We start from the raw sequence: 25461 nt of genomic DNA, 5'->3' as shown, positions 1-25461 counted from the left end.
CTACTGTTTATACTGTTTACACTGATGTTTATATCATCTACTGTTTTTCTTTTATATTCTACTGTTTTTATATTATATAGCGTTGTTTATATTTATATTTATTTTGGTAGGCAATTGGGCTTATACTGGGACCGGGGAAACTAATTTCGTTCCACTCATGTTCTACGTGTGTGAAATGACAATAAAGCTAATTGAATGCTTGAAATTAAATATCCAGTAGCATCAGTACAAACACAAAAAACATGCATTAATATATAAAGTATAAAAATAAAGAATATATAAGAAATTCAATGTATAAGTATAGAATATATATATTCTAACTAATATATAGGGATATGACAATAACAATAAAAAGCATGTGAACCATCCAGTGACACAGTCCAGTTCTGTCTTCGCAGGGAGGAGCTGAAGAGCCATATGGCCTGAGGGACAAATGACCTTGTCAACCTGTCCGTGACAGCAGCCTGTCGCTGAATGTGCTCCTTTGCCTACTGGTGCTGTGCAGAGGGTGATGGACATTGTTCACGATTGATACCAGTTTGTTCAGAGTCCTCTGCTCTGCCACAGATGTTAAAGACTCCAGCTTTGCTCCCACCACAGCATCTGCACTTCTCTGTACTAATGTCTGGCCACACTCTTTTTTTGTTTCATGTAGCTACACTTGATCAGGATTTAAAGGCTCATGCAATAACAATAATCAAGTCATTCTACTTTTGAATTTTTATTTATAAAAAGTGACAGATGTGCTAAAGATAAATACAGTTAAAATGACAACAAACAACACAATTCCAACACTCAGCTTTATGCTGTACTGTAAAATGCCAATAACACCATAAATGGCATCCATACAGCATTTTTTTATTACAGTAATTGTTTTGCAAATGACCAAACTCAACTATTTTGAAATACTGAACGTTATCAGTATAGAAATATGTATAACAACAGTCTTTACTAGATAAAGTGTAAATAAATACAAAAATCCTACCTGTTATTTGATAATATATCAATATATTAAAACCCGATTCAGCAATAATGGCAAGAAACAAATGCATCTGGCACGAGGTAAAACAACATTAAACATCTCTATTGCTTGGAAGAAATTAGAAAACAGGGCAAAAAATGTATAATAAAATTATATATATTATATAAAAAATGTGCCAAGATGCTCCCATGGAAAAGCTAAAAATGTGAGTTTCATCATGAAACAATGTGTGCAAACATGGTAACAGTCAATCTTATTATTATTACTGGTTTGTTGACTTCAAGCAAAATGTGCACAGCATATAAACATACACCACAGTGAGAGAGCAATATTAAAAATCTAAAGGGAAGTGCAGTCAGGCAGCAAACTGTCCAAAAATTATCCAAATACTTTTCTGATGAATCATAGTCTTTCCACACCTTTGCCACATACTCAATGTCAAGCTGGCCAACAGCTCCAGTAAATCAGTTGTCTTCGGTCTCATGATTGCTCACATTTGCCCCCCTACAGTGAATTAACTACATGCACAGCTGTCCACCCAACCACCAAGTACATATAAAACATACCACTACACTACATTAACTCATTACAGATATATAGTTTGCTGTATATCCAAATGTATTCTAACCAATACTGTGTATCAGAACTAACCAACCAGTGCTTTGACAAGACAGATACTGAGTTCATGCACAATATCTGACTCTTTTGCCAATGGATGGCTCATATTTAATGTAATTTAATCTCAAAAACTGAGTGTTCTCCAAAGGTTCCTACTTTACTTCATCCACAATAAAAAATACTTCAGTGATAGTCTTGTTACAAGAGATTAGTTAGGATAAATCAGCCGAATTTAAAGGCTGCAGAGTTTTTGACCAGCGGTCCAATGGAGCCACACTATTCCACTAATTAACATGTGGATGTAACACGCCAAGACATGCCAGCAATGTGAGAGCAAAGCCAGGGAAGAAGACTGCAAGCTAGTCAAGATGACAGACAGATGCAAACAATGCTGGATGCAAGTGTTTCATGAGCAGCTCAACGCATTGCACACACGCACACACACACACAGTGCTTTTTGGTGAGTAACTGAGTGGAAAAAAAACTTTTCGTTTCTCGACAAGAAAATTCCACAAAGACACTTTAATGGAAAAGTGTATCATTTTGTAACGTGTTTATTTGCTTTCTTGCGGTGAGTTAGATGAGAAGGTGGACACCACTTTCCTGTGTGTACAGTCACTGTGAACCACTGCCAGCAGCTGGCTAACTTAGCTTCACACAGAGAATGGAAACAGGGGGAAAGAGCTAGTCTGGCTCTGTCTAAACATAACAAAATCCATATACCAGTGCCTCTAAAGCTCACAAGACTCCTGTTAGCAGTTTCTCTCTGTTTCCAGTCTTTGTGCTAAGCTAAGGTAACCAGCTGCAGGTTCATATTCACTTTACTGTTATCAAAGTGGTCTCAACCTTCTTAAATAATGGCAAAAAAGCAGATTTCTTAAAATTGTGAACTTTTCCCTTAATTTGTTTTAAGCTGGTAAAACAGAGTATTAGGACCACTCCAAAGTGTGTCAGTGTAAAACAATGTACCCATGACACCTTATGCTTTTCAGTAAAACTTCAATTACTTAAAACCCAACCATGATGCCCTGATGTCCCAAATGCATGAATGAACGCCCTGAATGGAAGCCTGTCAAATGCACTTATTTAATTGTCATGTCTCTTCTTCCCCTTACCCTTTGACTGGCCCTTTCTCCTTTTCTCTGCTCATTTTTCATGTCATTTCTCCTGAAATCGCTCCCCCGTGTCCCCTTTTTCCTGTCAGTATGGGATTTTGTTCTCAGAGCAGGCTGGCCAGGCTGGTAGAAGGACCATTCTGAGTCTGGAACTGCACAGGCGGCAGACCGTCCGTCCACTGGAACACAACATATTATACAAAGAGTGTCTTTCAAAATCCAGACAGGGTGTATTGACTTACTGCTCAGATGATGACTGATTGATGCTGAGCTTACACTGATGAGGTTGTGTTCAGGGAGGCTGCAAGCGGCAATGTGGTCCTGCAGGAGCTGCTGGGAAAAGTTCTGGTGCATCTGAGCTGCCTCGTGGGCATCCATGGTGTTTCCACAAGCCTTGTTCAGGTCTGCTGGGAAAAGATCATTGTGAATACTGACAGCCACAGCTGAAGTTTTGTTACAGTTTTGGATCCTAGCATCAGAGCGATTGTTTCTTCAGCCACTTTGTTGTTTTTCCCAAGCACTGTTCACTTCTTATCCAGTTGTGGCTTCTGCACTCAGTGGTGTCTTGATGCTATAACTGAATGGGAACCTGGTATCTCTGCCTCATCTGCAAGGGATCTTTCCCCGAATGAGTGATGAAAAAATACTGCAACACAAAATAACAGTGTGGGCCAAGAAAAACAATCTACATCACTAACAGCTGATTTGCCCTGTTGGTGGCCTAAAAAATGATGAGTCAGTCAATCCGTTGTTCAGTTTGTCCACCACATGATTCTGATGACTCTCTGATCTTTTGTCTAAATCCACATCCATAACCACTTGCAGTTCCTATGCACGGAACCAAAAACTGATTAAACAAACAAAAAATACATTATAAAACAAAGACACATGAATAAACTGTGTCAAAATATCTAAACGAACAGACAGGGAAAGTAACACATTACATGTCACATTTTATATATATATTTTCTATATATTAATATTTTACATACATGTTTTCATGCAATTATTTCAGTATTATCTAACAATCACCCATTTAATACTAAACACTTGGGGGTTCCGTACCTCTGAGATTGGATGTGGATGTTGATCATTGTCAGATGACGATTCCTAATGTTTTTGGTGCCACCCTGACATTTCATCAAGTGCCAGCGTCAGACCAAAATGTCCAGCGGTACACAAGAAAGATAAAAGTTGAATGGGGGAGACTGCACTAAAATTTACTAAGCAGGTTGATACACTCTAGGTTGGTGCCGTTCCATTTTGGGGCACTGCATCAGTTTTCTTTTTGCGCCCCCCTCAGGCCAAAATATAAACTTATCTTCTACCACACCTTTTTAACATATTTTGGTAAAACATATCCTATAAGCTAATATGAACATCAAACATGACACTGGCCTCACTGTGAGTTCAGGCTGATTGACTGATGTACCTTTGAGAAGTGCAGAGGACCAGAGCTGCACAGACATGTCTGGGATCTTGCTGGCCAGCTGCATAGCAGGGACCACCATGTTATTACTTTCCTGATGAAAATAAGGAAGGACAAGTATTCAAGATTACATCTTCAGCGCTAAGATACAGCACAGGTACTACTGTATGTGGTCTCAAGGAGAGATATGCTAATGTTAAGAAGAGTCACCCTGTGGTTGCCCAGGACAAAGAAGATGTGGCCCAGTAGGACAAGTGAGCAGGCAGTCAGTCTGTTCAGATCCTCAGCATTAGACATCTTCAGGGTCTCCCTTAGAAATCTTCTGTTGATGCAATTTTACATAATAAGCTTTATTTTCTCCAAACAAAAGTCAAAACTAAGAGTCATTTTTACAGTGCACATATCAAAATTAAAAGGTGTTCTTACTTGGCCTCATTGTAACGTCCCTGGAAAAAAGACAAGAGCCCTCTGATGTAAAACGCTGCAGCTCGTAGGCAATGAGAGCTGAAAAAGTTGAAGTTAAATCAGTATAAATTCTGCAATGGATCAAACTTACATGATGTGATGCTGTGTCTGCAGTTACCTAACAGGAAAGTTGTGATCAGGATTAATCCTCTCTAGAAGGCTGTAGAGCTTTTGATTAACAAAAAACAAAGTTAGAAATGAACTAAAAAGGAAACCTATAAATGAAAATTTGCATATGTTTAAATGCTGACCTCTTGATGTCTGTTGCCTTCCCGGATGTAAACACTGGCTAGGTTTGTCACAATAAATGTCCACAGCTCCTGGTGCGTTGTCATCTAACAAAAATATTACCAAAAATGACCACTCTCTTTTGAAATGTCACAAACTGTTACATTTATTACAGTCTCATGATCACCCTGTGCCTTCAAAAATATAAATTTTTCAGGTACCAGTACAATAAGACTACCATCGACCCAGGGGCTGGCAGAGAGTTCACATCCACAAACACCTTGTAATCTAACAGCGACCATGTGAAACTCACCTGTAGAGCTGCGGTGAACTGAGCCTCAGCATTATCCATGCAGTTCACTGAGATACAGTAGAGGCCCTGTCACAGAAAAAGAGGAAACAGATGTGAATGGTTCATATTTTCTTGTAAAAAGTGTGTAGTTCTGCAACTGAGGTGATAAACAAAACCATAAACGGAAATGAAAAATGTCCAGCAACACACATAACACTACACTACTACTGCAACACTAATTCTAAAAAAGATGGGACACTTTAAGACTCTAAATATATTGTCTTTGCACCGTTTTCAATTGAGCACATGTCAGAATGGCACATTATCACATTGTGTTTTATTTATGTTTTACACAGTGTCACAACTTTGGAATTGGGCTTGTAGAATACAGAGTGCAGTACAGTATTATAAAAAGCAGATTGTTGCTGTACCGTAGGCTGTATTTCACAGGAATCTAGCCAAAAGGCGAATGTTCTCTTTGCTTGCAAACATACCAGTAGTGTGTGAAGCTGAGCAGCATGATTTGTAAACAGCCTCGGAGACTGCTGGCAAAGCTGACAAACCTGAGAAATCTAAACACAGACAGGACTCATCACAATCTTAAACTAGATCACAAAGCTAAGACAACCTCCTGAGTACATTGGTGTTACAGAATCCATGCTCCTGGTATGATGGAGTACCTCTTGTAAAGCCGTGGCTTTGTGTCCGGTGACCAGCCGGCACATGATGATATGCTCCAACAGGATGACTTGAAATGTGGACAGGATGGGACTGCTGTCCAGCACTTTAAACACACACAGGTGGATCAGAGTTGATTCAACATCACTGGCATCAAGGAGGAATCAAGCGGTGAGCTTATTGGAACAGACTTACTCTTCAGCTTCTCCAGCTGCATGAGAGCTTTGTCTGTGTACTTCTGAGCCTTCTCCAAGTAGCCCGCCTGCATTGAGTGCATCACTGTCACCTTTTGTACAAACAACAGAAGGCAAATGATGGTGCAGCTACATCATGCACAAAATTCTGAATTCGTGGTTATATTCTTAAGGACAACAGTCATGGGCGACAAAGTCTCACCAGGTACACGAGCACACACATGTGCTCTTTGGGCAGCCAGTGGAACAGAGCTGCTGGATTAGTGGGAAGGATCTCATCATCATGGAGAGTGGAGATGGTCTGGATACACTGCTGAAGCTGCTTCAGACAAGGCTTCACACTCTTTACCTAAACACAACATATAGATAAAGGCTATTACCGGTAGTTGCTTTATTAATAATTTCTGACCATCAACATGCAACTGGCCGTAACAAGCATATTAAGCCTGACTACAGGTACCTGACATAAGGCATCAGCAGTCACTAATTCACATTCTAATCCATTCATTTATTAAACAACACAAGCTTAACCTAATAAGTACATTAAAATCATTCATCAAGCCTTTATTTTCTTAAATGTTCAAATGTTGGTGTGAAAAATACAAAGAAAAAAAATATTTTACTTGTACATGCAGCTCTTGATGTGGGATTTTAGTGGTTTTCCAGTAGTGAGACACAGCTGTACCTGCCCAGCATCCAGGTAGTGTGTAACCTGCAGCACCAGGAAAAAAACTCTGAGGGACTCCTTCTGAATGGGGTTTCCCTGCCAGTTCTCTACAATGGTCCCACACAGCGTCAGCAAAGGGTGCACCTCGCTCAGCTTACGCTCCATCAGCAGCAGCTGCAGAGCCACAAATGCACGAGCACTTTACAGAACTGCATGGTGACAAAGCGACACGTATAATATGCAAAGCACCTTCAATTAAAAGAGAATGATTTCAGCTTACCATTCCTTTACTTAATAAAAACAGAGCTCTATAGGAAAAGAGAAAACAAATTTAATGTGAGGCGACCAGCATTAAACCGCAGATTTGTTGCACAAGTTCTCAGCTTGATAAATCCAATCCATCTACCTTGTGTACTCTGAGCCCATGACTCTTGCATACTCTGCACCGACTCCTAGGAGATCACAGGCAGATACCAAGTCCTTCTCTAATGCGTGCAGTTGCTGAGAGAAAGAGCAAAATATCCCACACAGAAATGAAACATGCTTCAAATTGATTTACCAAATACCAATATGCTTGTAAAACATACTGTTTTCTTACTGCCAGTTGAAAAAGCAGTCTGCAGTGCCAGTAAGGAGTTTGCTGAGAAATCTGGATAGCCTTGCGCAGCACTGGTTTTGCAGAATCCACCAAGTTCTTGAAAACAGATAACAGGTGAGTCATAAGACGGGGCAAAACCACCATGCAACATCTGCAACAGAAAGTACATTAGTTTACTCTTGAATTTAAGTTATAGCCCAGTAAGTATTTTGACACAATTATGCTTTCCCAGCAACATTTTTTTTATGTCATATCACTACAGGATGACTGGATGTGATAGATGCCCCTACCTGTTGACAGTAGAACTCTGATAGGATACTTGCTGCTTCAAACTTCACATCTTCAAACTGAGAGATCTGACATAAATCGTAAAGGATTTGTCATTACCTCATTACCAGTGGGATTATTGCCAAGATAAATCAATAACCCCTCACAAAACATGTACGCATGATTTAAGAGAAGCAATGATGCTGAGTTAACACACCTTGTATCGGGTAGCATTCAATTTTAGATTGTAACTTTCCACAAAAAGGATACTTGCTGTGATATGAACCACTGCAATAAATAAAAGGCAGAAATATTAGAGTCAGCGTCACACTGAGCATGGATTTGTGAATTGATGCAACCAATAAAACAGCATGACAGGCACTGATGGACACTGTTCGCTCACCGCTTTCTCCAAGTGAGTCTGGGCCAGCTCGCTATTCTTTGTGTGTCGGTACAGCACCGAGCCCAGCTGCAGGTGAGTCCGGGCCTCGACCCTGGGAGGCGGCTTGAAATGAAACACTGCCTGCAGACAGTGGACGCACAGACGGATCTTCGGCGGACTCGACGTGCGAAAATGTTCTGCAAAACCCAGCAGGGCCAAGTACCAGGGCTCCGGGGCCTCTGTGCTTGTTGCCATCTTGGTTCTTCCGAGGAGAAAACAAAGTACCGGTATACTAATTTACCTTTGCACCAGCGTCCGCCGAAATTGGCCTCAGCTACAGCTGATTTCTCTTGTGTTTTCTACGGCGAACCTTGTCTTCTTCTTCACTGAGGGTTAACGGCTGCTTGCATCCTTGGTGTTGCATTACTGCCATCCGGTGGCGGTAGTGACTCCTCCAGTGTCCGAGTTGTCAGATTTGTCCCATCAACCAACCCAGCTGATTAGCCTTTCCTGCTCTGTCCACTTCCACCACACTCCAGTATGTCTTTGTCTCGTTCCTGTTAGTCCAATCTTTTCTTTCATCATTTCCTCCTTGACAGGCCTTTAGTTTTTGCAATGAACAAACACACGCCCTTACATGCCATTTGTTTCCACAGACCGGTTGAATTCTTCCCTATGACGTGAAAAGTCTAATACATTATAAGACCAACTTTGTACCAACCAACTTCCAACTTTGTAGCAACACTTTGGGGGAGGCCATTTGCTATTCCAGCATGACTGAGCCCCAGTGCACAAGCGACCTCCATAAAGACATGGTTGGATGAGTTTGGTGTGGAAGAACTGGTCTGGCTCGTCCTGACCTCAACCCCATCGAACACCTTCGGGATGGGCTGGAAGGGAAATTGCGAGTCTTTTTGTCCAACAAGAGTGCCTGAATTCACGAATGCTCTACTGCATGAATGGGCGAAAATTCGCGTAGAAATACTTAAAGTTTTCCCAGAAGAGTTCCATTCTTTCCAAGACAATATTATTATTTACTAAAACGCCTATTTTATTTCCAAGGGATGATCGTCAAAATAAACCTTAAACCGAATTTAAAAAATGCCAGTTTAGTTTATGTTCCAGCGGACAGTCATTTGGCACTTCCCTCCTCTTGTTATGAAACATAGTAGCTACTCATTTTGCATCTTTTTTCATTGGTGCTGATAAAATATAAAATCGTTGTGTTCTGATAAAACGGACTATTGGCGGAACAAATGTTTGTAGTCTATGTCCCTACCGGGAAGATGTATGTGTAGGACCTTTTGCGTAATTTTCTGTTCACTTAAATTGTTACGTACAATTTACACCCCGCGCTCGCTTCTGAAGACTGCAAGCAGTCGGGACTGGCAAGTACGAAAAGTGCTTAAATCGACAGTGGTTGCTAGTCCATTCATAACAGTCGAGCTGGTTGTCTGTCACTGGGCGGTGGTCACAGTTACGTGATATTTTATAACGATAATTTTGTTACATTACAAAAGCGCTAGTTATTTAATGGCAGCTTTGTACATTTCGTTAGCCCTGTTCGGCATTACGAGCAGGAGCGGAACATCTGTTAGCTTACAAGAGCCGTTGCTAGATATCTCGGGCAATACTGAATCAGCGCAATTGATCTCATCTTTTGACCTCTTTGTTATCACGCTTTTTCAGAGTGGACATTAACGTTAGGAAAATGGCGAAGCGGAGGATCACACAAGAAACCTTTGACGCTGCTGTCAGGGAAAATATTGAGGAATTTGAGATGGATCCTGAAGAGGCTTTGAGGGAGGCTGTGGAGCAGTTTCAGTCTCAAGGTAACATACCTGAAAAGGATAATGGCTGGTAGTTTATTTTATATATTATATTATATTATGTTATATATAAACTGTGTATATGAATATACTTTAAATGTGCACTTAAAAAATGCAATCACCGATGGCCAAACTGCAAAAGCTTCCGTCAGTAAAACCTAAATAAATTATTCATCATGGCATAGGAATGGTCTCTTCTGAGACATGTCACTGGGGCCTGATGAGTAATATCCATACTGAAATAATGCTCTCTTATACCAACATGAATGATAATAACTGTTTTATGAACTTTACAGATGGCTATATGTAAAGATACCCGGACGTTTACGGGGAGTTTAAGAGGATAAAGTACAAAATGGGCACTGACCAAGTCACAAAGTTAGCCTGCACTGCAGTATAACTAAAACTGTTGTAATGGTGGAAGATCCCCCTTTTATAGTTGATGTTCTTTCATCATGATTTTTGTCATCTCACTCGAAGTGTGAGAACACACATCTGCCTGCTTGCCTGTCTCCAGTCTTAGTGTTGCATGCTTACTGTGCACTCTTGAGTTGTCAGCAGGCTGCCTGTGTAAATAATTTCTCTGTTTCATTCTTGATATTTTGTTGTGTGTTGAAGCATTAATCCTAATCTTATGTGTGGATGTAGGTGTCGAGCTCAGTTGTATAGTAAAAGCTGTACCAGCTGTATCATCTGATAACAAACAAGAAGAGCAAACACATGAGATCTTACAGGTGAGTCTTGACCTTGTTTTGTCATAAGGGTCTGTTTACCGCAAAAGTATTGCGATCTCACCTTGTGCACATAATGTTTTGTTTTGTTTTTTTTCACTTGCAGGCTTTGGATTGCCTCCGAATTGGAAAAGACTCTGCTGGTGTTACAGTAGTGATGGCAGACATGAAACGCTTCACTGAGCAATGTTCACTTGGATTTGCCCAGAGGTACCTGGCTGCCCAAAAAGACGCCTACCCTGTCATCCTGTCTTACTGCAAAAAAAGTTTGGAGGATCAGGAAGCTGTGTTGTCCGCCCTGTCTGCTATGGCTGCACTGACAGATGGACAGCCAGACTTGTTGGATGCAGAGGGCCAGCAGTTCCTTTTAGATGTCCTTAAGAAGTACCAGGCAAATTCCTCTGTGATGTATGCAGCCATCCACGCTGTGCGTCACTGTTGTTTGAAACATGAACAGAACAGGCAGGATTTGGTAAAAGGTGGCGTCCTGCCTCTGCTGACGGGTGCCATTGCACAACACAGTGGATGTGCTGAGGTGATCAAGGAGGCCAGTGTTGCCCTCAGAGTCATGACCTTTGATGATGATGTCCGAGTTACATTTGGACATGCCCATGAACATGCCAAAATCATTGTTCTTGAGCACAATGGACTGAAGGTTTTAATTGAGGCTGCAAAAGGTAGGCCAGCTGATCACTAATTTATAAGAATGTGCAGCACAATACTTCAACTACTTTAGTATTTTTCTAAACCAGACTTTGATTTAATTAAGGTAATTGCTCTATTTTTTCTGCCCCTCTCACAGCTCACCTTGATAATACTTCTGTTTTGAGTGAGCTTTGTTCAACTTTGTCCCGTCTGGCTGTGAGGAATGAGTTCTGTCAAGACATCTGTGACCTGGGGGGATTGAAACTCATGATGACTCTGCTTGCAGACAGCTACGAGTCACCGGTAGCCAACTTAAAAACAAAGGATTGTGAAACAAACTGATTCAGGTCTGATTAAGTCTGTATGTTTGTTCTGCTCACTGAACTAGTTTTCTCCTTGTAGGAGTTAGTGCGGCAGATCCTCAGTGCAATACGAGCCATAGCAGGAAATGATGATGTGAAAGATGCAGCTGTTAATGCTGGTGGAGTCCAGCTCATTGTCATTGCCATGAACAGACACATGAGCAACTCAGGGGTGGGCTAATTATCATACCTGCACACTGACTGTGACTCAGGCTGATTTACCACAGATTTAATATAGAAATTCTGCTCATGTTCCAAGATTCTGCTTATGTTCTGCTATAGGTGTGTGAGCAGGGCTGCGCATGCCTCTCTGTACTTGCTTTGCGTAAACCCAACAACTGCAAAGTCATCATGGAGAATGGAGGTGCCCTGGCAGCTATACAGAGTATGAAGACACATACTGATGCGGTCAATGTGCAGGTAATGTATGAGGTCGTTAATAATGAATATGTTTACATGAGGAAAAAAAACAGGTCCTGAGACAATCTGCCAGCTCTCTATGTCCCTGTTTTGTTTTTGTTTACCAACAGAAACAGGCGTGTATGCTGTTGAGAAACCTGGTTTCACGTATGCACAACTACAGCCAACCCATCCTGGAGATGGGAGCAGAGGCCCTGATAGCCCAAGCACTAAAGACCCATCAAGACTGTGGTGACGTGGGTAAAGCAGCCCTCAGAGATCTGGGATGCCAGGTGGAATTTCGAGAGCTGTGGACCGGCAAACATGGTAGCCTCGCCAATTGAAAATAGCAGAGGACATCGCTGTAGATACTTAACATGAATTTGCCTGAAATGCAGTTTAAGGCTAGATGTAATGTTATTACGTTGGTTTACTCAGCTAAGAGTTAAAGCAGATGCACATAGCGAGCTAGACATATTTGTAAAAGGTAGTTGATAGAGAAAAGGCTAGTGAACAACTCACCAATTCTACAAAACACCTTTCAGCGGTTGAATATATTTTCCACTTCTGTTCTTGAGTTACAAAAAGGTGCCTGTAATTCTGTTGTACATGTTTTTCTTCTATTAATATTTTGTTTACTGATTTTCTGTTGCCCAGTTTTGTATTTGTGCCACACCTATGTTCATGTGATGTTTGTGTGTCTTTTGCCACAAGTATATTTAAAAGTATTTACTGCTTGGCAAATACTTTTAACTGCACTGGTGTTTGCAGATTTCTTTTACAAATTTTAACACATGTTGAGAACCTAGAGCTAAACATTTCCATTGTGAACCTGAATTGTTTAGATCCACTATATACACATCACACTGCATATTGTGTGTGATTATGACAAAAGTCACTTTTGGTGCTTCACCTGTATCTTGCTGTGTGGTTGTGTGTAGATGCCATCAGACATCCGATATGTGGTAAATTGACTTCCAGTATACTTTTTACTGACAAGAAATAACAAACTATAGTCTCTATCGCCAAATCTGTTGCTCACGCCCCTCTAACTGACCTATCCCAGCCCTTCCCTCCTCCGACTTCATTTCCCACAATGCCATTGCGCTCGCCCTTGTCAAACCTCACTGTGGTCTAGCTAACGTTAACTGCTGCTGCTGTTCGTTGACAGGAGTAGTAACGGCAGAAATACAGCAGCATGGATGGACGATGCCAGTCACTTGAAGTCACTGTAGAGCTTATGAATTAGAGACATGTGTGGAATGCATTGCCTTCACCGTTAGGAAACGTTTTCATCAAGACTGAAGATTATTGCTGGTATTTTCACAAGGCTGTCGACGAGAGTTAACATTAATGTTAGAGTAGCGGTAAGCTAACAGCTAGCTAACGTTACTTAACCTGCTATTTGGCTAACTTGGAAACATTCAGAAGAGCCTGCTAACGACCAGAAATAACGCACCAAGGGGGATATCGGGGCACTGGAAATCTTCGGGCTGATCTCATATTTTTTAAGGTAAGAAATCTAGTGTTTGTAACTCGTGACAGCTAGCTGCCTGAAAAGGGTGGCTGTGTTATGTTAGGGGACAAGTTTTGACAAGACTGGAGGGTGCAGCAGCCAATGGGATAAGAGGAGCATGGTGATTAACACTGTATTTAATGAATAATCGTCTAGACACACTGCTGAATTATAACCACATCGCCTGGCAGAGTTAGAGTTGAAGCAAGTCATTTGAAAAACAATAACATTACATGCTAAGAAAATGGTGACACATGGGGATAAAAAGCTTACAAAAACTACAAAGCTATTAATGTGACAAGAACAGTGAAAATACCAGGAGGTACACCAAATAACTATCATAAATAAATGCACTCTGCTATTGCAACACCACAGACTCAGGATTCTTTTCATTGTAAATGTATATCTTTAGGTTTTGGGCTGTTGGTCTGGTGAGACAAATAATTAAATATGTCACTCTGCTCACAAAAAATGTGATCACTGTCTTCCATCCTGTATCTCTACATACAGTTGCTGTAATTTTGTACCTGTTATTATTACTTTATAGGCACTTTTTGAGACTACAGCAGACGGATCCATTTATACTGTACTGATGACCATGTAGGTAACCAGATAGTTCATGGAACTTTATTACAAAAACACAAAAGCATGCAAGAAGGCACTCCTGTCTACTTCACTGATACTATTACTCCACAGGGACAGCTCTACCTCTCCATTGCTGTGATAATTCAAGCCAAGCCCAAGGCACACCACACAGACATAATTAGCAGCCAGGAACAAGGAACTGTAACGTGATATCCCAGGGAATGAGGGTGGGGAGGGATGGCCTGTGAGTAAGGACACTGGGTGAAGTGAAAGGGGACGCATTAGGTGTCTACGTGCTCAGTTGAGGGTCTGGCTTGATGGCCTGGTACACTGGTGCTGGTATCAGTTGCCCATGACTGATCAGCTTTTCAGCAGACACTCTGGTCTCTTGTCCCATGGTTTTCCTCCTATATCTTGTTTTGCTTGATCTGCCTCACTGTTGCTAAACTCCTTGAACTCTGATGTGTCAGAGTGGAATGTTATCCAGAATGGTTATTTAGCACATACTTATCATTTGCTAGTTCTGGCCCTTGTTTTGAAGCTGGACCTAAACAAAACAAAACAAAACAGTGTATAAACTCACACAAAAATGATCCCACTCAGTCATCACTGCTGACCCACTAGATGTGTGTGTGGCAGTTTCTGTATCTGCAGAAACCCTGTCCTCTCCCTGTATTTTTCATTTTTTTAGGGAATTGCTGTATATGGGACAGTTCTGGAAGTTAACAATTCTGGAGAAAGATTATTGATTGTTGCATCTCATTTCCAGGTTGTACTTTTCCAACAACCTGTTAGTGAGATTATGCAGTCAACTATCTGTATCAGTCAGTCAGTATGGATGTTTCAAATGATTCACTGAAAAAGTAGATTGCACATGGGTCAAAACTAATCACTGGAACTTTACAGAAATACACATGGCAACTTTAGACACACTTTGGAAGTAAAGTTGGTTTGAACAATGTCTGACAGTGAGGCATGTGCAATATTTAATGATTACCAATAAGCCTGTGGAGGGTTGAAAGTTGCATGAATAGGTGATCTGCCCCAGATAATGTTTTCCTCTTAAATTCATCTCATGTAAGTCTTCGCTGACTATAGAGGCAGGTATGTGGTGATTGCAAAAAGATATGGGATCTGGTATGTTGGAGAGAGGGTGGTGTTTATGTTTTTATGCTTTGCTCAGACAGACACCTTTCACCTACAAGTCCTCAACACTGCTGTCCTTCTTGACATACCTTTGGGTGTAACTTACTGTAGCACTACTTTGAAAAGTGTTTATATAGCTTTCAAAGGTGCCGCAGTTGGTAAAAGGATACTGAACGGGTAAATGTTTACTAGAGGTGCATGCTGTATTTATGGTTTCTTGTTTAAAGATGAACACGCTCTGCCAGTCATCACATGTTGACATGACGCTGCAGAACAGAGAAAGTAATAAACTAAACTTTACACAGGGCTAGTCTTGAATACTTTTGCACTCATTACTGCGTGATGAGGCTTTACTCCTGAGTGCAAATCAAGCTTATTTGTAATTGTATATGGTGTTTATGTGAAGATACCTCACAGAGTCAGTGTCACACTTGTCACTTGATCCTGACACAAAAACTGACTTGTTTCTCTCTCTCTCTCACCCCTCTCCCTTGTAGCTCTCGGTGCCTGGTGTTGCTGCTTCGCCCAGTGGTTGAGTTCATGAGCACGCTCAGTAACAGCCGTGCATAATCCTCGGGGATGGGGAGTGGAGTCCAGGAACAGCAGGCATCACTCACGCCGGCAGAAGTGCTGCCGCGGGTCAATCAAACTAGTCAATCAGAAGTGAGCTATGAGTTTAAATTTTATACATATGATCCTTCCCTCGACATTTAAAGGAAAGGCTCTGAGTTTCCATCATTTGTCTCATATTCAGATACGTATTAGAGCAGCTCAATTAGCAATGAATACCGGAACAGTTCCACATCAGTCATTATGATAACAGTCATTGTGATTTTCTTCTTTGGGTCAGTTGTAAGTTTGCCCGAAGAGAACATAATATCACCCATGAGTTGACTGTCAGAAATCACTGAATTATGAACATGCGAGTTCTATTTTAGGTGGATTTTAGGATTTGCCTTCCCTTTCGTTTTTGTTGATTCTACCTTAGTTGTCCTATCTTCAGTTCATTTAAGGACATCTCCATCCAGCTGTAACGTTTTGTAAGCTGGTTAGTCAGATGTCATCTATTATCCTTTATATAACTTTGGTTTAATGATCAACAGCATCTCAAACACAACTTTGCTCACATAAGGACAGTTTTTAACAGGATTCACTCTGGGTGCTGTCAGCTACCCTAATGGGGCTTTTCCATACACATGTGCTGTGTGTAGCTGTTTCAGTTTGTACTCTTCCTCCCTGCAGTATTATCAAAGAAACCACTCGCAAGTTTCACTAAATTTCACATTAAAAGTTTTCACAATAAAAGTCTCTCATTATTTAATGAAGTGTTTTCACCAGAAGATACACACTGAGATGTATGAGAGAATCGAACTTCGAAACCACAGAGATTCTGAACAAGAACCATTAAAGTGAGCATTAAATGACCATCTCTGTGCAGGGCCTGAAGCACACCCGGTCTGTCATCAACTCGCTCTTCTCAGGGGCTTTAGCAGGAGCTGTGGCCAAGACAGCTGTCGCCCCATTGGACAGGACTAAAATCATCTTCCAAGGCAAGTTGGACATTCTGCTGGTTTAAAAGTGGAAGCTACTTTTACATTAGAAAGGGTTCACATGGATGATAAGAACTAATGTCATGTGACTGTGTTGCTCACATATTTTTTGTTTGTTTGTTTCATTTTTTCAGTGTCTTCAGCAAGATTCTCTGCCAAGGTAGGTTTACTGTCAGTTTCTTTGTAAAACAGTTGTCTCCTTCTTAATAATCTTAATTAATCTTTTAATAGGAGATTAATTTGCATTCGTTGTAGTTAACCTAAGCCACATGGTTCGAGTTTTTATTTATCAAGTTTAATTCACAATTGATAAATTTGCATACACTTCAAGTTTTCATTCTTACCTATAATACACATTGGGAACATCATGGGAAAAAAATGTATAATATATATACAGAAATAAGTGGTTTGCACATTGCTTCACAGGAGGCCTATAGGTTGATCTACCGTACCTACCTTAAGGATGGCTTCTTCAGTCTGTGGAGGGGGAACTCTGCCACTATGGTGCGAGTCATCCCATATGCTGCCATCCAGTTCTGTGCACACGAACAATACAAGCGGCTGCTGGGAGGCTATTATGGCTTTCAGGGAAAGTAAGTAACTGTTTATACTGCTAGTCTTACTGCTCAGCTCTGCTGGCTCATCTGTGGACTTTTATCTTGCAGGTGTTTGTTTTCAAATTAAATTTAATAAGGCCTCCTAAAGATTTTCTTTGTGGCTTCAGGAGTAATGAAAAATGTTAAAGGCTGATAAATATATGATTTCTTTTTCTCTGTGTCCCAGAGCCCTCCCTCCATTTCCAAGGTTGCTGGCAGGGTCTATGGCTGGTATCACAGCAGCCATGCTGACCTATCCACTGGACATGGTGCGAGCTAGGATGGCTGTAACACCAAAGGAAATGTAAGGTCATCTTCAGCTGCCAATACGCAGTCTACAGTGGGCATTTAACGCATACACAACAGCACTACTGCAAACACAAGAGTCTAGGAGGTTCAGGAAAAAATAGGGAACATTTGGAATGCTTTTCAAAAGTGATGGCATTTTTCTCTCTGGTCCTTGACACTGACCCTCAACTCATTAAAGGCTCTGATTATTAGCTGATATTCATTACTCAAGACTAGATTAGTGTTCTTAATATTTGCCTGTCAGAGAAAAAAGAAAAACAAGTAAATGAAGCAGTCAAAATAAATGTCACTCAGCTGTTTTAATGTCATCCTGGTTCATCCTGTTATATATTTTTTTTGTTTGTGATTCCTCCACTGTTAGGTACAGTAACATTCTGCATGTGTTTGTACGGATATCCCGAGAAGAGGGCCTGAAGACGCTGTATCGAGGTTTTACTCCCACCATCCTTGGTGTCATGCCCTACGCTGGTCTCAGTTTCTTTACCTATGAGTCGCTGAAGAAAGTACATGCAGGTAATGCACTAGCAGTTACTGAGTGTAAGTGTATAGTATTTATCCACAACCCCTTTCTGTGAAACTTTATGTTTTTGTTCAATGGATCTTCTTCACGCCATCTTCTTCCATGTAGAACGCAGTGGCCGCCCACAGCCCTACTCATATGAACGTCTGGCGTTCGGAGCCTGCGCGGGTCTTATCGGCCAATCAGCGTCTTACCCTCTGGATGTGGTGCGACGCCGCATGCAGACTGCAGGAGTCACAGGTCACACATACGGCACCATCCTTGGCACCATGAGGGAGATTGTGTCGGAGGAGGGGGTTATCCGTGGACTCTATAAAGGCCTCAGTATGAACTGGGTCAAAGGGCCAATTGCAGTGGGGATCAGCTTCACCACCTTCGACCTTACTCAGATCCTCCTGAGGAAGCTGCATCAGATGGGCTATACGACTCGATAATGGCGATGCAGGGAGATGGAAAACAGGGATAGTGGGATGATGAGATCCCCACGCATCCTCTGAAGAGAAACAAAGGACATGAGTGAGTGAAAAGTATGTTTTGCTGGATAGAAGCAAACACACACTGGCTCAGGAGGTATGGATTATATTCTCTCACTGTATCTGTGTGCAATGGGGGATGTGCAGTCCCTGTGGGTGTGAGGTATGCGGGATGGTACCAAGTACCTGTACAAACTCTACATCTAAGTGCAATATACTCAGTGACTTTATGTGTGTAGGTATAAATTATAATACTCCAGCCCTCGTGGACCATGTTTTTGTCAATCAGAGAGTTTAGAGGTTCACACACACATCTTCCTTTTGTACACAAAAAACTGACACCTTCCAATGTGATGCAGGCTGCCATTCATGGACTTTTAAGATGGATTTGATTCATTAGAAGTAGAAATATGCCCCCCCCCCCAAATTTGTTTTGATGTGAGTGACTTTGTTTTAAGGAATTATACCAAAGGTTAGGATATGAGCTAGTTGCAGATTATATGATGTTAATGGTGTTTTGTATATTAAAGCACAAGAGTTCTTGGAGCAAAAATCTTGCCCAGCACAGAGGTAACAGTATTGTTTCTGCTGGTTTCAGATGGTTTGTTTGAGTTGTTCAAAACCACTGTGAGTTCAGCATCTTTTCTTGGAGCTCCTAAACGTTGAATTCTTAGACTTTTATTTGTAATTTAGCTACCATGCTGATGGCTAACAGATGAGTTATATGCCTGTGCCCACAGATATGAAGTATAAAAAGAGCCTGTATTGTTTTGTTTCTTTTAACTATAGTCATTTCACAGGCTTTTTAAGATACTGTTAGTCGCGATAGTTTTGTCGTATTGCTACAGGTGATTAGACAGATTCTGTGGTACGTGAGCGTACTTGTGACAGTTCCAGTTTAAACTCCCATTGCCAGTTCAGTCCATGTAACGCACATTAAGGAATTTTCCAAATACGAGATGTTATACAATGATCTAACAGTTCAGTGGGAACACCTGCACAGTCTCACGTAATCCAATGCAACAGCCCTGCAGTGAATACTACCTTAATAAAGTTTACAGTGTTGTTGGCACCGTGTGAAAGGTGTTACTTTATAACTCCCTTAATCTTTTGGTGGCATTGTTTTGGATTACAATATATTGACAGGTGTTTCTAGTTTTCTGTCCACCTCTGGTATGTCTCTGCTAAGGGACACACCCGCAGTCACACATACAGTAGCCTGTATAAATGTTGTCTTCCATTTGCTGTTGGTGTGGCAGCTGCAGCGTATTTTGTTAAAAACTTGGCAGTACACCAGCTGAGAATTTGACACAGCTATTAACTTGACTTTTTGTTAAATACTCACACTGTAGAGCCGTACGAGTGTTTGATAATGGACTAGCTTGACTGGAAATATGCACACATTTAGTGGAGAGGTCATTTGATTTCTCTGTTACAGACATAATTTAGTACTTTTAAGTGTTCTCAGTATTGTGCTTTGACCTCAGCATGTCATCAAATATTCATAAAAATAATCGCATATCAGTGTTTTATGTGGACTGATGTCAAATATGGGGCTAAGCGTTCTGTTTCATTTGACCATATATGAGACAGTTTCAACAGTATAGATGCAGACTTACCGTTGTCCAAGAGTGTCAATAGTTTCTATACTTAGGCCATACATAGTGAGGCACAGAGTGTGAGCCAGGCGAGCAGCTCAGTGCTGAGCCAAGTGGAACAGAGGTCAGGATAGTGGCACCCTTACCAGAACGAAGCAGAAAGTTTTCTCTGTGAAGCTGAGGTCAGGATCTCAACTGAGATTCAACAAAAGAAACTCCAAAAACAAAACTCTCTGCATTTTTTTGGATTAACAAAACCTAAACTGCTGTTGTTTGTTATTGTTTAATCCATACATTATTTGAATTGTTATTGGAAAAAATGTCATAGTTAGAATAATATCTAAATGTTGCTTGCATGTTCTGACCAGCAAACAAACAAAATGAAATATTCATTGTACGTTTTGCAGAAAAGCAGTCTCTGATCAAATGTTTTGAGTTTTGTTACCAAGTTGTCATAATTTGAACTGATACATTCTTTTGTCCATTAACTCATCAATCTATTGACAGATTATTTCTGTTCTCGGACTCTAGGACATTTTAAGTGTACTGATGCTAATGATGGCACAATACATTTGTTTTCACGCCAATATACATTTTTTTTGATAACTTAGTTTAAGGAATGTAAACTTTTAATCTGCAAACCTTTTTTCATTAAACAAAAGAGGCCAGTCTTATCAAAGCAGCATCCAAAAACTTTAATAATAAAATAAAATTGTCTAAAGTTGTTAGAACTAAGATTTTAAATCAAAAGCTGTCCAGCAAGAGAATTGGTAAAGAAGAGTACAAATCTGAGAAAACATTTGTTGTTGGACACGTTTCAGTATGTACCAAAAAACGTACTTAGACTTTATACCAGCCCTATCCAGTAGGCTGCTGAACTTTACCCCTCTTTTGTTAAGCTCTTCCCCTGACAGCCTTTGTCTCACCATCATCATCCTTTTTTTTTTTTTGACTGTTCATGAGTGCTGTGGTTGTTTTCCTCATTGTGCAGTGAACCACTCTGGTGACACACACCTAATCATGACAAACAGGAAATGATTGATCCTCTCAGGTTAATACCAGAACAGTAGGTGCAAGTTTGGTCTTTTAGTGTGGGTGTGTTATCTTTACCCCTTGCCTTAGGTCGCAGGAGGGAGTCAAGGTGTAGCTGAGTTTAGACCAACGACAACTTGAAACCTCCACATGTTCTGAGCTCAAACGTGCAAAGCAGTAGAAAGTAGATAGATAGATAGATAGATAGACTGATAATTTATTGATCCCAAGGGAAACTAAAAGTATACGGTAACTGAAAGTATGGTGAGGGATAATTTCTGTCTCTAAAGTGCCTAACAAGGAATAGTAACATTTATACTATGACTTAGCTAATTCTACTAACCTTTTCGAAGGTTGCTTCCATTTTCTAGCCTTGCTTTGGTCTTGAAGTTGCAGATGTTTAAGGGACAGCAGATGGTTTGAAGGTGGCTTGAAGTTTTGAAGTGATTCTTAGGTCTCTGTCACTGAATGTATTACTTCAGGTCCCGTTTTTGTATGTGAATTTTGTAAAACTTAAAAACTGCCTTGTAGGGTACTTGCTGATCCTTGGCTCCGTGACCAATCCATTCCATCCAGTCTCGGACTAATTTGAGGAATGTAAGAAAAATTTAAAAGAAAATTTGATTCATTAAGTTGGAAGAATGTTAGGAGTCCTGCAGTGTTATCATCTCCCTGTTGATCTACTTATAGATTAAATGAGATGGGTGAATACATGATGAGTACAATAGTTGGGACTGAAAACAAGTTTTGAAAAACCCCAGACAATCATGAAATGCCAAACAGTTAAATTTTTTTGTTTCAAAAGAAAAGTAATTTTTTTGTGTTGAGAACCCGACAGTGGCTTAATGAGGAGGGATAATGAAACACTATGGCAACACACTGGTATAAGATGTGATTCTATTTGCTGTTGCGAAGGCAGATTCAGTTGTTTTAACCCCATTTGTGGGTAATCCTACATAGATGTGCAGACATACAATGCTACTGTGTATGCATGTTTAAAAAAAGACCATCCTGAATTGTTGTGTTTCAGTGCTGCAGTGATGCAATGGCTGTTTTGTAAATCCTAGTGATTTGTGCCAACTGAATGTAAACCTACTAATACCACACCCAGTGTCCAGTCTCTCGTGATAATGGTGTATATGTAGGAAAGTTTTGAAATATCAAATTTTCAAATAAAACTGGATGTTGACAACAGATTGATGTGTGTTTATTATTTCGCTGTTTGGAAATGTGGCCTTAACTTTTAGCATTGGATTACTTAAAATTAAAATATGTTCAGTTTGCTCTTGAAACATAAACATAAAAATGTGACACCCAGTATCAGACATCCATTGTGTCACTATTTTAATTTAAAATGAAATAATGTTGTGGTTTGCTCTATTATAAATTAAGCCCTAAATGTCAATAAGAAAGATAAATGCAAAAATTTAGCTAGGATGAATTCAAACGAGGAAAATAGTCATTGTAATAGTGTAGCGTAAAAGAAATTGCTATAAAACTCTGGTTCCTCAAATTAACACCTGAAGCAGATTATTTATATATACGCATTTATTAATGATGAATAATTTGGTGGTGTGTCATCAGATGTCAGAATGTACAAGGAAAATAAGTCAATCATGGAGATAAATATACAAATAAATAGATATATGTGGAAAATAATAAGCATCTAGACACCTAAATACATACAAATGAAATGTAAACATAAACATGTAAGTAAAATTATGAAAAAAAAGCAAATATATAAGATAAGATAAGATGAATGAATAACGAAACGATTATTTATGTGTTAAAATTTGCATGTATTGTGTATTAACTTATCCCCCGCCCATACACACATAAACACATAAACACGTTCTCCTTTGTTTAAAACTGAAGGCACATGGTGTGTAATGACCACTCACTGACCACTGGAGGACGCGCCATCCTCATGAATGAGTGAGTTCCTCTGTCTGCAGTTCCACAGATGGTCAGTAGATGGCGATACAGCACGGCCCGACGAGCTGAGCGAAGGTGAGCTGGGTCAAATGGTGCTGCCTCTCCGCCCGATGCTGTGCAGGCGCTTTGAACTTGACCGTGAACGCAACACGGCAACTATGAACACAATGAGGAAATTGTTTGAACTAAAAACATTTCTGATCAGTTAAGTTGACTGATTTTATTGAAATACACAGAGTGTTTCAGACTATTTTTAGATGTATCAGGATTCTGTTGAATGGAAAAAAAACACATTTTAATTAAAGGATATTTTGTGTTTCTATTCATGGAGCATATTTCTAAATGGGATGAAATATTCGGTTTTATGTCTGGGTTTTCTTTTCTTTAAACCAGACAGGAAGCTCGGTCCAGCCTCTTTGTGCACAAATTTCTGGCAAGGTGGGAGAAAAAAAGCACCAGAAGAAAAGAGCTATTGGGAAGATAGAGGACTAATTAGAGAGCGAAGGAGGGAGGGATGGACGGAGGCTGTCAGAGGATGTGGTTGCTATAGATACTTGGCATGATGCCAGGTGGAGGCAGAACCAATTTGCATTTATTCAGATGATGGCTGCTCTCCCTCTGAAGTAAAAGCAGAAAAAAAACAAAAAAAGAAAGAAAGAAAAGAAAAAACAGAAAAAAAGCAACAACCATCTCTTCCATTTCAGATTTATCCTTAATTTTATTTTCTTTTAAAACATTTTTTTATTTTAATTCAAAACCCAGTGGAAATTTATTAAAAATATATTACATTAATCTACTTAAGCTTGATGAAAAATACACGTGCGATTCTGATTGAGCCACAAAGAAAAATGTTGTTCAGCGTTAGGGATGATTTTGAAACTGGAAGCTGCAAAACCAAACTGTTGCTTCTTCTACTTCTTCAAAAAACAAAACAGTATCTCAACAATTTTTTCTTTTTAAAATACAAAGAATAAAAATATGCAAGTTTATACTCCAGGCCTGAGGATAGTTTCACATAGGCCCACATTTTCTCCTGAAAGTTAAGCTTAAAAAAATGCAGCTTTCATTTTAGATTTAAAAATAAAATAAAATAGAAATAGCGAAAAGCTTTTACTGCAATTTTGCACTGATGGCCCATTCAGTAAAACCAACAGACATTTTGTAATTTGGCCTGTACGGTAGCTTAGTTAGCCAGTGTTGGGCCTATGTACCAATAAACAATTATTTCTTCTATTTCCAGTCTGAAATCCATTCAAGGAACTATTATATTACAGACATCTTAGCAGTGTTTATTTTTATTTAATTAAAAATTCCTCTTTCACAATTTCCACTCTTAAATTACATTGCTAGACCTCAATTACTTCATTAATATAAGCTTAATATACTTAATATAAGCAACTTGTGCAAATGATACAGTAATTGATATTTTTTTTCCTGTGTAAATTATACACGTGAGAACATTGCGTCAAGGTGTTTACTGAAAACAGTTTTAGTATGAAAACTCAATAAGTTCTTGGGAGAAAAATGTGAAAGTTGATCTTCTTTTTATTGACAGCACACACACATTACACACACAAAGTTTTACAGCAATTGCAGTGATTCAAGTGACATTGTGTGAGGGAAATACTTCAGGGTATTTTTCGGCGGGATCAACCTTTACATTAACACAGATCATGGAGTGACAGCTATAGCTTTAGTACATATAAAAATATAAAATAAAACACTTAACTTCTTCTTACAGACTCTTCAGAATACAACAAGCTCAATTACAGCAGTTAAACCTGGATGTATTTAACAACCATATATCACATTATATAACTTATTAATATCTTTAGAAAAATAAAATACAATACTAATTGTTATATATATTAATTAGCAACCCACAAAACACATCTTAAGGCACAGCTGGTGGAAAAAAAATTGTATCCGATGTTACAACTGTTTTATATATGTGTGTGTGTGTGTGTGTGTATGTGTGTGTAAGCTCAGAGGCAAAGTACTGACTGTCCACAACAAAATGTTCCTGTCAGAGGTTTTAGACAAAAAGTCAACAAAAACTGGTCCTGAAATCCATTTCTTGGAGTCAAAACTTGTTTAGCCATTCAGTCATTTCTCACTGCATCATCAATCTGCAGAGACACAAGAAAACAGAGAAAATTAGTGACGGAATCAGGACATGGAATAAAATAACAAAACAAAATTGTCATATTTTCTACAGCCGGGATCATAGACGCCAGGGAGATTGCCTAAGATACTTCTACCCCCGAGTTTTCACAGTGAATAATCACAACAATGTGTCACATCACAAGACTGACGCAGC

General features: G+C 39.8%; 3 protein-coding genes across 14 annotated transcripts; 2 read left to right on the top strand and 1 right to left on the bottom strand.

Moving 5' to 3' along the window:
- Positions 1–321: 321 nt before the first annotated feature.
- Positions 322–9137, bottom strand: mau2 (MAU2 sister chromatid cohesion factor). 10 transcript variants are annotated; one of them, XM_046408041.1, is made up of 19 exons: positions 7937–9137; positions 7804–7821; positions 7557–7622; positions 7256–7417; positions 7075–7169; positions 6949–6976; positions 6687–6842; positions 6204–6350; positions 6003–6093; positions 5810–5913; positions 5693–5701; positions 5151–5216; positions 4861–4944; positions 4728–4777; positions 4571–4648; positions 4355–4466; positions 4148–4238; positions 2992–3122; positions 322–2894 (listed from the first exon to the last, which is right to left on the bottom strand). In XM_046408041.1, exons 1-19 carry the CDS (start codon positions 8168–8170, stop codon positions 2820–2822), a joined length of 1797 nt encoding a protein of 598 aa, XP_046263997.1. In that variant the 5' UTR covers positions 8171–9137; the 3' UTR covers positions 322–2819. The 10 variants fall into 10 exon arrangements, with proteins under 10 accessions (XP_046263997.1, XP_046263993.1, XP_046264000.1 ...); XM_046408037.1 differs by having other exon boundaries at positions 323–2894; positions 5624–5701; positions 7937–9134; XM_046408044.1 differs by having other exon boundaries at positions 323–2894; positions 5624–5701; positions 7751–7821; positions 7937–8049.
- Positions 9138–9156: 19 nt separating this feature from the next.
- armc6 (armadillo repeat containing 6) lies at positions 9157–12639 on the top strand. 3 transcript variants are annotated; one of them, XM_046408049.1, is made up of 8 exons: positions 9157–9307; positions 9605–9747; positions 10393–10478; positions 10582–11152; positions 11278–11423; positions 11523–11654; positions 11765–11902; positions 12013–12639. In XM_046408049.1, the coding sequence occupies exons 2-8, from the start codon at positions 9627–9629 to the stop codon at positions 12223–12225; spliced, it is 1407 nt and encodes a 468-aa protein (XP_046264005.1). In that variant the 5' UTR covers positions 9157–9307; positions 9605–9626; the 3' UTR covers positions 12226–12639. The 3 variants fall into 3 exon arrangements, with proteins under 3 accessions (XP_046264005.1, XP_046264004.1, XP_046264006.1); XM_046408048.1 differs by having other exon boundaries at positions 9233–9391; XM_046408050.1 differs by having other exon boundaries at positions 9249–9378.
- Positions 12640–12786: 147 nt separating this feature from the next.
- Positions 12787–22400, top strand: LOC124069183 (mitochondrial coenzyme A transporter SLC25A42-like). Its single transcript, XM_046408051.1, has 8 exons — positions 12787–13394; positions 15626–15791; positions 16567–16678; positions 16813–16838; positions 17105–17271; positions 17462–17578; positions 17945–18096; positions 18212–22400. The coding sequence occupies exons 2-8, from the start codon at positions 15708–15710 to the stop codon at positions 18535–18537; spliced, it is 984 nt and encodes a 327-aa protein (XP_046264007.1). The 5' UTR covers positions 12787–13394; positions 15626–15707; the 3' UTR covers positions 18538–22400.
- Positions 22401–25461: the final 3061 nt, after the last annotated feature.

Source organism: Scatophagus argus, chromosome 13 (assembly GCF_020382885.2).
Source record: "Scatophagus argus isolate fScaArg1 chromosome 13, fScaArg1.pri, whole genome shotgun sequence".
NCBI lineage: Eukaryota > Metazoa > Chordata > Actinopteri > Scatophagidae > Scatophagus > Scatophagus argus.
Note: the sequence above shows the minus strand (reverse complement) of the source record. Positions and strands in the feature narration are given on the sequence as shown.